The 12,989-nt window shown below is 37.1% G+C and overlaps 1 protein-coding gene across 10 annotated transcripts in view; it reads right to left on the bottom strand.

Annotated features, from left to right (window-relative positions):
- Nucleotides 1-12,989, bottom strand: part of PLXNB2 (plexin B2) — a 250,888-nt gene that overhangs the window by 15,355 nt on the left and 222,544 nt on the right. For all 10 annotated transcript variants that reach the window (XM_026790282.2, XM_074539984.1, XM_026790283.2 and 7 more), the window contains 9 exons: nt 12,719-12,858; nt 11,592-11,692; nt 9,160-9,389; nt 7,960-8,141; nt 7,110-7,176; nt 6,850-6,996; nt 3,432-3,588; nt 2,267-2,367; nt 1,312-1,396 (listed from right to left, as the gene is read on the bottom strand). In XM_026790282.2, the coding sequence (XP_026646083.2) occupies nt 1,312-1,396; nt 2,267-2,367; nt 3,432-3,588; nt 6,850-6,996; nt 7,110-7,176; nt 7,960-8,141; nt 9,160-9,389; nt 11,592-11,692; nt 12,719-12,858 (1,210 nt within the window). The remainder of the gene's footprint in view (nt 1-1,311; nt 1,397-2,266; nt 2,368-3,431; nt 3,589-6,849; nt 6,997-7,109; nt 7,177-7,959; nt 8,142-9,159; nt 9,390-11,591; nt 11,693-12,718; nt 12,859-12,989) is intronic.

Here is a 12,989-nt window from a genome sequence, read left to right as displayed (position 1 = left end):
GCTACACAGCCATATATGTCAGAGCTATCAGCTGAGACCCATATTTTTGAAAAATGTACATTTCTGGCATATTATTTCCAACCTGTTTAACTGCCCAGCCCTCAAAATGTATTAAATCTAAGATCAGTAAATCTGTTTAAAGGAATGAAACTATTAGGTGAAGTAATGGCCTTTGCAATCAGTGCTAGAGAGAAAAGCATATCAAATGAGTTCATGGGAGGAAGAATGATCTCAACAATTATTGTTCCATAAATCTAACTTCTACCTCATGAAAAATAACTGAATATAAGGATAAAAAACCCCAGAGAAACTGAACATCTGAAGTCAGTAAAGGAAATACATGTGACAAAGAATACATATTCACAAGTAAATATTGCCATAAAAATCTGAGTGCATTCAAGGCTGTAATGGATATTGTGTCTCAAGATATTTTGAAATATGGAAAATTGGTCTAGATGGTAAAAGCTTTTAAGTGGGTTGCAAGCTAACAGGTTTCTTCTGTGTTGCAAAGTCCAGCATACTATAGCAGACAGCAATACAAGAATTATGCAGCAGATGCATTAGTGATGTGAAAGAGAAGAAACATTACAATGAAATTCCTGATGCTCACTTACAGAGGATTGAAAACCTCAAAAAGAGCAAAGGAATTGTGAAAAATGGTGCATCTAATAGAGAGACAAAATGCATGGAATGATCAAAGTCAACTAAAAAGCCCTGGGAAAAAACAAGTTAGCATAGCTGGTGAAACATCACTCAAAAGGAAGGGAGAGACAAAATCTGGAGGTACAGAGATGAGTTTGCAAGGCAACACAGTTGTAAGAAATGCTACAAAAAATTATATCAGAGTCATTATGTCACAGAGGCTCCACTGTGGTTCATCTAGAATACTGCATTTAATTCTCAGTATAATAAGAAGTGAAGGAAATTTGAAGAGGAACATGAGTAAAGGCTTTAGAAAAGAGAAAAAGAGATAAAGCTCTGGGAAGATGAAATGTACAGTTTGAGTATAGATGTAGTGTGATTAAAAAACAAAATATGTAAGGAAATGTTTAATAAGAGTGCTTTCTATTAAATTGGGGTATGGACTCACAGCAATTATTAAAGCCCTAGGGTTTAAGACTTTTATAATGAGGGCAAATAAAACCATTTCAAGTGTACAGTGGGCAACACAACAAATAAACTCTATGTAGTCTGGTGGGGAATATCTAGCTTCATGGAAGTGCTTGATAAACAAAATCAAAATGGCAGCATCACTATGTGAGTTTTGACTTCTGGTCATCTAGGGAGGTAGGGAGGACACAAGACACTTACTTTCCCCTGGGACATCTTGCTGATTATCCTCTGGCTGCTGGGAAACCCCCATTTTTGATAAGATGAGCGTGGCACCATCTCGGACCTTTGGAAATAGAAACACAGAGATATTTTTCAATAGAATCATGTGCTACTGAACCTCTTAAAACTTAAACTGGAGTTTCTATGATTGGTTGCAGGGAATCTATGGCAAATGCTAAGCTTCCTAGGCTCCTTGGACAACTGGCTCTGCAATTCAGAACAGACTCCCAATCTCTAAGAGATCCCATCAACAGCTCCTCTGAGATTACTGAAATATTAGGAGCATCTTTAAGGCTTAAGTGGTTCCTCAACATGGTGTTGGTACCCTCTGGACAAAAATGGGGTTTATCATGAAAATCAGACCTGTTTTCTTAAGGAAAACTAACTTTTCACTTTCCCAATCAGGATTAACTGTTGTTAGAAAGCAATAAATAGCATACAAAGGAAAGATAAGTGTGTGGTAGAGTGCACAGTATGAAACCTAAAACAGACAGTACAACAACATCAACATCTGCTCTCCTGATTGGGCTTTTGGACAAACTAGAACTCAAAAACTATTTAGTAGCACAGCAAGGATAAAGACAATTCTCAGGGGTAGGAAGTGGTGAAGAAAAGAAAAGATGAATACGAGGCCCAGCAAAAAGCTGAATGTTCAAAATGGAATTTGGATACTTCAGTGTTGAAGAAACCAAAGTACTGGCATTTAGGTTTTGTGTTTTTATATAAAATGCTTAGGCAGAATGTCTAGACCCAGCCTTTCACAGTCCAAACCTTTTACTGACTAGACCCAGACCTGTGTTTTTGTTTTGATTCTTTAAAAACTTCTCTGGGCAACCTCTATGTACCACTGAAATTTCTCTATAAACAAATAAAAATTTTATTTATTACAAGAAAACAGGTAACAGGTGTAAACAATATTTTCAAAACACCTTACATTGTAATGCATTAGTGTGTTGATACGTTTCCATCTGCCATCTCTTTGGGATGTTAAATCCAAGTCTGAGAGGATCTGTGCAGTAGAACCTGGACGCCATTCTAAGGGGCAATTCAAGTGAGAAAAAAACAATTAAAAAAATACAATACAAAAAAATAACCCAAAACAAAACAAAAACAAAACAAAAACTACTCCAAGGAAGTTTTACAGATGCACTGACACATTGTGGAACATCAGAAGAAGTAATGTAGCACATACTCCAACGTGTGTTTTTATTGCTTAATTATTTGGCCTTTATCACAGAAGTTTGCATGAACTATTCCTAACCATGTATATAACTTGTGACTATCATCCATAAAAACTTAAATTCCTTCTCATAGAATTCAATAAATATATATAGTAAGATCTGCTATCAGTCCAAAACAGAGTAGGATTTCATGGAATAGAAAAGACAATTTTAGGGGATTTACTAGAATTTTCTGAAGTGCAAGAATTTAATCTTCTACTTTCAGATTAATGCAGTAATGAAAATATTGAAAAAAAATCAATTGGAGCTTTAATTCTGAGTCTATTAGGCATTTTAAGGAACACCATTTCCTTTTTTTTTTTGTCAAGAAGAGAACAGCTATTTTGAAAGCCTTCAAGGAGGATGATTTCAGAGACTAAGTGGTACATCATCTCCTAAAAGTGCAGTTCCTGTAAGTTGTAATTCTTTTGAATAACCATCATTAAGGCAACTAAAAATCAGTACCAGTTTCTGAAATTGCATCATTACTTCTCCATCAGTTAATTATCCATGCTGTCATTATCACATTAATTAGTACCTGAGATACTGACTCTGTCAGACATGAAATTCATTTGTGCCAATAATCATTAACAGGCTCTTGCAATGCTGATGACAGTATACCAAAACTTTAAGAGTCAAAAAAACCTAACTCATAAGAAAACATTAATTTTTAAAGCATATTCAGATTGCTGTAAAATGCTGTATTTTTTTGCATTCAGCTGGACAAGAATTCAGCATAAAAAAAACCCAAACAACCAAAAACAACAAACCAAACCATAACCAAGCAATAAAATCCTCTTACAGACATTTTTTTCAGAAAATTCAAAGTGACACAACAGATCTCAGCTGTTCAATACAGTATCACAAGTAACTACATACCAAGAACTACACTGTCAGCTTTTGGCCACTGAGAACACGGCAGGTTTCGATAGACTTGGTCTATTATCTTTTCCTTCACTTGTGATATGGTGTCACAGTTGAGCACTTTCACAGGTATGGAATCATTTCCTCCCTCCTGCACATATACATTAACTGTCTGTGAAGAAAAGAATGTACCGGGTTATTAAGGCAAATCAGTGCTGAATTACCTCTGAATCTGTTCCTCTGGGTGATTTCAATGCAAACAGTATCTGAAATTCACCATGCAATGATTATTGCACAGCAACAGTATTTGCAATGGGAGTATAGATTATTTGAAGGATCTTTTGCTGTTATGCAGCCAACCAGCTATCATAAATTCCAGTTAATTTCTCCCACTAAGACAAGACAGAAAAGATACAGAGTAGATTTAGTCATGTCTAATATGCTAATATTATTAAGTCTTGGGAGTTATTAAAGAGAAACACACAAGAACAAAGCAGTTGGACCACTGACTTGTTACATGCTTCACATTTAACCTGGTAATCCTAAGTATTTGGGCATTGCCAAGTATTGCAGTGCCCAAATATCATGAGTTCCCAATAATAATTTGAACTGTACTTTGTTGAACTCCTCAAGTATTATGTGCTTTTGCCTTCCTTTATGCTCTCTTCATGGCAGTGGTTTTAAAGATGAGCAGACTCCTTCTGTACATATGGTAATTTAACATGGCTCAACTGATGAGCAGTGAGTAGTTCAGCTCTCCAAACTTCACTTCCTGTTACCAGCTGTTCATTAAACACACACACATATACACATATGTATGTACATATAAATGTAATTTCTATCATCTTGTGTGTTTGAGTACCTCATTTACAGCCTACTGTTGTCTAATAACTCTAACACCTGCAGGGAATATGTCTAAGTAGCTTATGCTAGTTCCAGCATTTTAAATATTACTGTTTTCTGATAGTATTGTCATGATTTTCTTCATGTTAAAGAGAATTTCTTGAAAGCCTGTAATTTGCTAAATCTAAAGAGATTTTTTTTTGAAAGAAGCTTTGCTATGTAAGTGTCAGTTTCAATACAGACAAAAACAAATAAGAAAACCATGGCCAGAATACCTCCCCAGACAGAAAAAAAAAATTAAAACCCCAAATAGATACTATAAAAAGCCTCTTTCTTTCACTAGCTGAATCAGTATTAGAGCTTAGAGCCCTTGTGGGTCTTTTGCCAGTCAGGTAACTTAGGAGGCCAGGCACATGTGAAGCACTGCAGCTCTCAGACACATACAGTCCTGCCAACCACGATGCCTGAATTTATCACATCACATTCAGAAATAAACCTGCATGGCTGGCATTTTGAAAAAGTGAAGAAAAGCTATGCCATACGGCAGTCAAATTAAACATGATTGCACTGTCCCTTGACAGAATGCTCAAACTAATCATGAGATTTCACCTTCCTTTTCCTATTAGCTTTATGGTAATTAGACATGATTTTGCTGCTGGTTCAGTATGCAGCATGTCAGTGTAACCAGTGATGCAAAACAGATTCATCTTTTAAATAAGAACAATTAGAGAGCAGACAACTGCTCTGTGCTGTACTTACCCACCTTGTCTCACTTTCAGGCAGAAGTGAAGGAATTAACTCATGCTTTAACCTACACTGGTGCACAAATGCTCCCTAACTGTTCAGAGTTACCACATCATCATCATCATCATGCCAAAGGTCCCAAAAACGAATGGCAATAGTACCCCTCCATTATCTTTTATCATATGTATATACACATATACATACATCTCATCAACTTCCACTCATGCATATACATAAAGTATTTATTTGATGGGAAATCTCTAAGTCTGGACCAAATACTGCTACTGTACAATGTTCTAACGTTTAATATCTAGCTAATAAGTGTGTTGTGCCCGCATCTGATTGCATTCATGAATTTTCTGCTTCACACTGAGTCATACAGCTTAATTGCAGGTTCTTTTTTTAAATGAAAAGAAACAGACCAAATAAAGAATTATTGCCATTAGGACTTACACGATGTACAGTGCAAATAAATTTTGTTTTCCATGCATAACAGAAATTATAGCCAGCATTGCCAGTCAGTGTGTTTTCTATGGGTAGCACTTATAAAGATGGTACCTAAACTAATCCCCAAAATATCAGTTGAACTTAAAATTTCTTCTCGCCCAGCACATTCTCCATCCAGCTACTCTAAGTCACAGTCTGGTGACTCCATCAGTGCAAGTCCTACTGAACTCTTCTCCCATCGGCCCTCCCGTCAACATCCTGTCAGATTACATAAAATGGTGATTTTTTCCCCCCAACCAAGGACATCATAAAACTTTTTATTAAATTTCTTTTCCATGCTGCATATATGTCACTGCGTCTTTCTCAGTTGAAGACAACTACAAATTACTCCTAATATGTCAATAAAAAAAAAGTTAGAAAGGGAAAAAATTCATGAATTGGTCTCTGAAGGACAGCCTGTGCATCTTTGATGTTCACTACACTGTACCCTGAAGAAAACCAGCAAGACTGTCAGAAAGAGTAAAACTAGATTTTACACTCCCTGAAGAGCTAGGAAGTGGGCTGCTTGAGTTTTTCCAAAAGGACAGTGAATCTGTGTTCTGGAGTATGTTTGAAAGGTGATTGAAATTTCTGACAGTGAATAGAATCAACTTAAAGTAGAATTCATAATAGAAAAGAACTAGACCATGGCACTGGTGGTCAGATAGAGGGGAAGGTTGAGTTCAGAGGGGAGTTCCCTTGCCAGGAATATCCATTTCTTCCCACTTGAAGCAACTAACACAGGTCTCCAGAGCTGGCTGCAGAGGCACTATAGGGAATTATTTCCCTGAGAGGAAATAATCAACTTTCAATGCCAGTTGGGCTGCCCACGTTCAAGAGATCTTGACTTACACAGAAAAAAATGTAGAAAGAGTTTCATAAAGTGTTCTGGAGATTGTGAACCATCTCACAGGACTGCAGAGGAGCACAATCTGGTATACTAACAAAATGATCTCTAAAATGCTGTTCAGTATGCTGATCAGCAGCAATCACAAGGGAGAAAACCTGAAGTTCAGGCAGTGCAAGAATTCTGCAAAAATCAATTGCCAATGAATTTAGATGGGAAAATGGGAGGAGCCAAACATCCTGACCACTTTTCACACCGACTGAAATTTATGAAAGGGATTTAATGAAATGGATTCAGCACTGGCAGGATTTGAATTTTACTTTAAAAGACACTTTACAATTTTGTTTTCCTGCTTGGAGACTTGTTTTGGTAAAACTACTGACAATCCTGCCCATGACCAGAGTTTTTATGCAGTTCACAGTAGTCTAGAAAACTGAGTACAGACTTAACACTATAGGAATTAATTTTAAAATAAAAAATTATTTTATAATCTATTAATCATGCTTTGCTTACCAACTGTGTGTACTCTACATCATCTCCCAGTAAGCCTGTGTCGTTCAGTGTATACTTTGCTTTCTTCAGAACAGCATCCACTGGGCCTTTTTCTACCTGGTGTTTGATAGCCTTGAACAATTTATAAAGAGGCTCCCCAGCATTGTCCTATGTAAAGAAAAGGAAATAAAACAAAATCAAAAGACATACCCAAGTGCAGCTTTGTTAATTATTACTGGTTAAAAAAAAAAACCCCACAGGCAACAGACTTCAACTCTTACCTTGAGGTACTGATATAAACAAATAGACATCCAGTTAGACAACATTCTCTCAACAACCGTTTCAGATCTGAAAAAAAAAAAATAACCAACCCTGAATATAGCAAGGGCACTTAATGACAAGGTTTTAAAAAAACCAAAAACAACCACTGCTTGCTTGAAATATAATATTTTTACATGCTTAACTGCGTTCAGTCTCCTAATGCAATGATTTCCCTATAGAGTCTTGAAAGCGTACACTTGCTTTAGGATAAGTGCTTTGTATTGCTCATCAGTCCTGAGTAGGTGCCTTCATCTCACTGCTGAAAAGCACACATTCTTTATTCAAAATCTTAAATTGAGTCTGCACTGTGAGAGCTAAAAACTTAACCCAGTTGTGCTGTTACTGGGAAACAACCTACAGATTACAAACCTACAACATATACAGAGCAAGATCTATTGAAATTTATTGGGAGTAACAGCTGGGTTAAAACACTAGAGCAAGCCCTCATTGAAGGCACTATGCAGCTGACTGTGTGTGCTCATTATGGAGGTGATGTGTGGTATAAATGCTAGATCATTTGGAATAAAGTTAGACTAAAAAGTAAATTAAATGTTCAGTGTGGTATTTCAAAGTAAGGTAGGTGTTTCAACACTGCAGTATTTGTATAAGCAATCCTGTCCCGCATTCTGCTGGCGCCTTCCACAGCTACTCCTGGTGGGCTTGTCTTGCTAATATGCTTTATTATTTCTGCTATTATGCCAAATTATTTCTGATTTTACAGATAGTTGGCATTTCACCACAGTCACACTGCAACAGAAACACATTTACAGAAAGCCAGAGACATACAGAAAATATGAGAATCATTCAAACCTTCTTAGCATCAGCTTTGGGTTTTTGGCCACAACATACTGCTCCATCAGTTCTAAGAACAGCGTCCTCATGATGTCAGTGTAGTATTCTAATTTTCCATGTAAAGCAACAGTCAGTAAAGATGCAAAATACACTTTAGCTCGAGCAGAGAACTCCCTTTGGTTTTCCAGCGTGTGAATAAACTGGAAAAAAAAAAACAAAGGTAAAATGAAGTCAAGTTTCTGAAGAACCTCAACACTTGTCTGCACTAAGAAGACAAGCAATATTATTTTAACACTAGATCTCCTAACCGCTGAATCAAAAAGTTTTCAGAAGTTTGAAAGAACTTAAATGAAAATGTTGCCTAAATTTTAATTTTAGATATACAATGTACTGGACTGACCTAAGGAATACTTCTCTAAAAGCTTATCTAAATACTTTTCTAAAAGCTTATCTAAAAGTACGTTTTAATTAAATGTAAAATAGTGTTCTGTGACAATTTTAAAAGAGAAAATCAACTCCTCTCTCCCCCAAATTCCCAGTCCTTTCACATCAAATTACAAAGACACTAATGTAAGTACACCTGTAAATGTGCTCTCATCTGCCATGAACTCTAATTCTACCATTAACTAGCTGAGCACTAGATTCTCATTAAAAAAAAAAAAAAGGAGAAAAAGCTAGAAGCCTAAATCTATATTTAGGTGTCTGACAATGAGCTTCAGTTTTTGAGAATGAGCAATTATAAGTCTCTTCAGAGCAGCTGTGAGCACTCGTCAGTCTTGTTGAATAGGCCACTTGAGGAGCCTCTACCTTCATTGGGGCAGAGATTCTGGTAGATGGCTGTCCACAAGTGACTCCTGTGAGGAGCCAGGATGGAATCAGCACTCTCTGATCACATTTCTTAAAAGGCTAAACCAAACTTGTAACACCAGTTTTTATGCCAGATTGGGAAACACCTGCTGTTTACAGCCCCTGCAGTGGGGCTAACTAGTTAGTTGGCTAACTCCATGTTACATGATCTGGCACAGAAGTGTGAGGTACAACATGAAGCTCTGGCTGTGATGCCACATATCTGCAGTGGTTACTGTGAAAGCAGAACCATATGAAAAACACTTATTTTTATTAATTTTTGTTCAGTTGTGCTTGCAAACCTGCTGTCTTGAACACATATACACAGGTGTGCCTAGCTAAGAGACAAGGTGCATCTAGTTCAGTACTCACGTTGATGAGAAATGATTTGCTGTTGAGAAGGTTGGAGAACTGGTACAAAGCCTGCTCCACGGTCTGGCGCCTGGCCTCAGGAATATCCAGCTTTCCTGTAATCATCACATCCTTCTCTCCATCTTTGGAGGGCAAGAAGAAGACTCTGTCCGTGTACGTTTTGTAGTCTAGTACTGGAATTCCAGCTTCGTTGATATCATTTGTGTGATCCTCCATCTCTATCATTAGATCTGCAATATGGAATGTAGTTCAATGGTTCGGTTTAAAAATTCTGCAGGTTTTTAATGCAATACAAGGTCCTTGAGTGCCTTGTAATAGTGAAAAAGCAACTCAGCAGCAAAAACTTATTTCATCTCACATTTTCTCTTGCTATTTTTAACAATCATCCTGTTAACTATAACCACAGTTAATCCTATGGTGACATGAGGATAACTGCCTTTAGCACTGATTGTTTCCTTGTTGTTGCCTATCTGTAAAAAGGCCTTTATGGCATCTGAGTGAGCTCATATAGATGAATGTAGGTTTTTAGTACAGAACAAGAAAAAGACATTGAAGTATTTTTTTGTCTTGTTTTAGTTTTAGTTTTCTTTTTCCCCAATCCATATTCTATACTCTCTGAGTCCAGTTAGTACAGACAGTTATTTTAAAAACACAGCAATCCAGGAAAGAGAAGTTTAAAGTGTAAAGCAAGCTAATTTAATAAAAAGGAAGGGGATGGCAGAAAGGAAGAAGGTTAAATGGTTCACTGAAATGAATGGAAATATTTCTGTGGGACTCAAAAGCCTGAAGTTTTTAAAAGGGACAAAAATTAGAGAATCATCCTTTGGAGCAGCTACTCTAGCTGAAGGTTTTCCAGTTACCCAATATTGCTGATTGATTGGAACACCATGTTAATTAATATAGCGACCTATTGTCTCAGAAATTTTATTACTCTTATTCATTTATTTGCCTCTTTATTTTATAGCATTCATAAAAGATGAGGGACAAAGAATCTTCTTGTTTCCCTCTGTGTGGTATTAGAACTTCCTTCCTGCTGTCCCCTTCCTTGGCTATCTTTGTTCTTGTGTATTTTAAAGAGTTTGCACTTTATGCTGTTGACATTACGGTTTCACAGTATGGAACCAGAATGTGCTTTGACTTCAGTGTTTCATTTAACTGGAAGTCAAGGTGGATGTAGTTTAGTAACTAGATAACTCCTTGGATGTGCATTCTACTCCCCCAATGCTTGTGCTTTGTGGAGCAGAGAAGAAACTTTCAACCCAATAGGTAGTAGGAATGTGTAACTCTCTAGTCTTGCCCCTTCTCCTTTCAGAAATGGGTATGAAGTGCCCAGGGAGAGGGAAGAGAGGGAGGGAGAACCTTGATAGATCCTCTCACAGTTCAAAATGTTTTTGAACTGTGAGAGGATTTGAAATGAAGTTTCACAGTTTGAAATGAAGCCTATTTGGGATTGACTCAAACATTTGCTTCTAGTTAGTGTCCAGAACCTGGAAGGAGTTGGTTTTCCAGAGAAAGCAAGCTTGTACAAGTAAAGAACATCCTATCCCAGAAATACCAGAAAGAACAAGACTGAGGGAGGCTTCCAGCATGGCCAAAATCTTTGAGATACTCAGAACTTCTTAAATTAATGTCAAACTCTAACCTGAAATTGCCGTTTTATTCAATCTTGCTTTTTAGCCACTGTCTATTTTTTTAATACAGATTATTTCAACATGACCCAACAGCAAGTATAATTCAGATAATGAGGTGACATTTCATGGTAATCATTTAGGCCAATATTTGCAAAGTTTGCACTCAGATGCCTAATTTAAGCTTTGTGATGAGTAGTCCAACATGTAAAATGCTGAGCCTTCACACATCCTGCTGCCTTCCTTGGGATGATGCCTCTACATTTACACAGAACAATTAGCTAGCTCCTCTAATCAAGCTTAAGGTTTTCCCATGGTGAACAGAGTAAAATGCTATTTTTTTCCTGTGAGCTTACCAAATCATCCCTTTGTATGCTGATGGCTGCAAATAAATTTTGCAGCCTGAAAACAGTTTTTAATGTGCATACATTGCACACACAGTCATTGTGCTAAATATTAAGTGCACTGTTAGTCACTATAAAACATTCTTATCTTTGTGTTAATGGCCAGTCATATTAATAAGTAAGCCCAATCTCAGTTAGTTTCTACTCCCAATTTTTAACTGTTCTTCCTTTAGACTAAAATAATCAATTTATTTTAATAATCTCAGCTACCTATTTTATTTTATCTACTTCTCTCATACATAACAGCAAAATACCTGCTCTATGTCAATGCCAGTAATGAAGACTACTAAGATGTATTGATTATTTCTTCCCAGAAGACAGTTTTAGTGAGCTAGCACCATTCCTCCAGCATGTCTTGATTGCTGAAGAGGACCCACGGCAGTGAAAATATCTGTAATACCTGTGAACTCCTTCTTGCACCGGTCTCTGACACTCTCCTCCAGGCCTTCAAGTTGGGATTTAATTTTTTCATACTCTCGTTCTGCTTGTTGGCTCTTGCGTCTTTATGGAACAGAGGTAAGAATGAAAAAAAGTTACAAAATGCAAAAGTAAATAATTTGCAACAGCTCTAAGAGGGAAGCCCAAGGAATGGAAGAAATTTTCATGGCTTTGATTTTTTTAAAATACAGCAGAAAGAGAATGGACGAGAAAAAAGCAACAGTGGCCAAAATCTTCATTCCATGTAAAGCGACTTGGCACTCTCATGGGCTGGTTGCTTCAAAGCACACTTGGGCCAGTAATTTAAAATCCAGTAAGAAGTAGCTACAAATGCTTTCAATCATATATCAAGTACAGGAAGTCAGTTTGAGCAAGGATTGCTTGCAACATGTCCTGTACTGGCTCTAAGCCACCCAGGACAGCATCTGCTTTCAAACTCAGAAGGTTTGATGGAGGCTCACAAGAACTGTACAGCACATGCTTCAGCTGTACTGATATGTACTATAAGAGTGAAATCCACCCCTTCCTGAGGGACAGTATGAGGCCCTCATTACTAACCTTAAAGTTGGAATAAGTAGTGAAATACAGACATATATTCTGGCCCTTTATGAAGCATGAATTCCAACATTAATAATGAAGTTTGTGCGTGAGTTATTTAGCTGGAAAAACAAAACCAACTCTGTGGTAAAACCATCCAGCTCAAACCTACAGTGCTGACTGAGGCAGCTTAAATGTTCATGGGTATTTATACAGAATAAGTTATCCATCAGTTTTCTCCTCCACAAATGCCATTTTAGCTGCCATTTCAAAAGGGTATGTGTGCAACTCAGTCTGCAGTTGTTTACTTGGGAAGCCTGGGACCAATTGTGTTTATATATAAAGGAGGGACTGGGCTGACTGACACCAAGGAATTTGGCAGGCGTGAGAGGAATAAATTGGTGCTCATACATATTTCCAGCTGTAACTCCTTTTCTAAACTCTGTAGCTCATAAAAAAGATGAAGATAGTTTCTGTAGACTGAGCTGAAAACAATCAGGTATTACCTTGAAAGCTTTAGGAAAACAAAAGCACCTAATTAGAAGAACTTACCTGTAGCAGATGATAGAAATGCCAATGATTACTATCATAGGAATAAGTACCAGTGGCAAAATTAGATTCAGTGGGATATCAGTCACACGGTTATCATATTCCACCCTTCCAAGGATCCATTCCCGGAGTCCAAATTTTACCTAATTGGATAAAAACAGACATTTGTCTCAACAAGTGCAAATGTAAGGTGGTCCACTTCTCAGTTGTACTCTAAATTCTTAGTAATTTTCACAAGTGAATTTCTAGCTCAAACTTCCAAACAAAGGAATTA

Source organism: Zonotrichia albicollis, chromosome 4, assembly GCF_047830755.1.
Source record: "Zonotrichia albicollis isolate bZonAlb1 chromosome 4, bZonAlb1.hap1, whole genome shotgun sequence".
NCBI classification, from domain to species: Eukaryota; Metazoa; Chordata; class Aves; order Passeriformes; family Passerellidae; genus Zonotrichia; species Zonotrichia albicollis.
The sequence above is the reverse complement of the archived record's forward strand: the minus strand, read 5'-3'. Positions and strand labels throughout refer to the sequence as shown.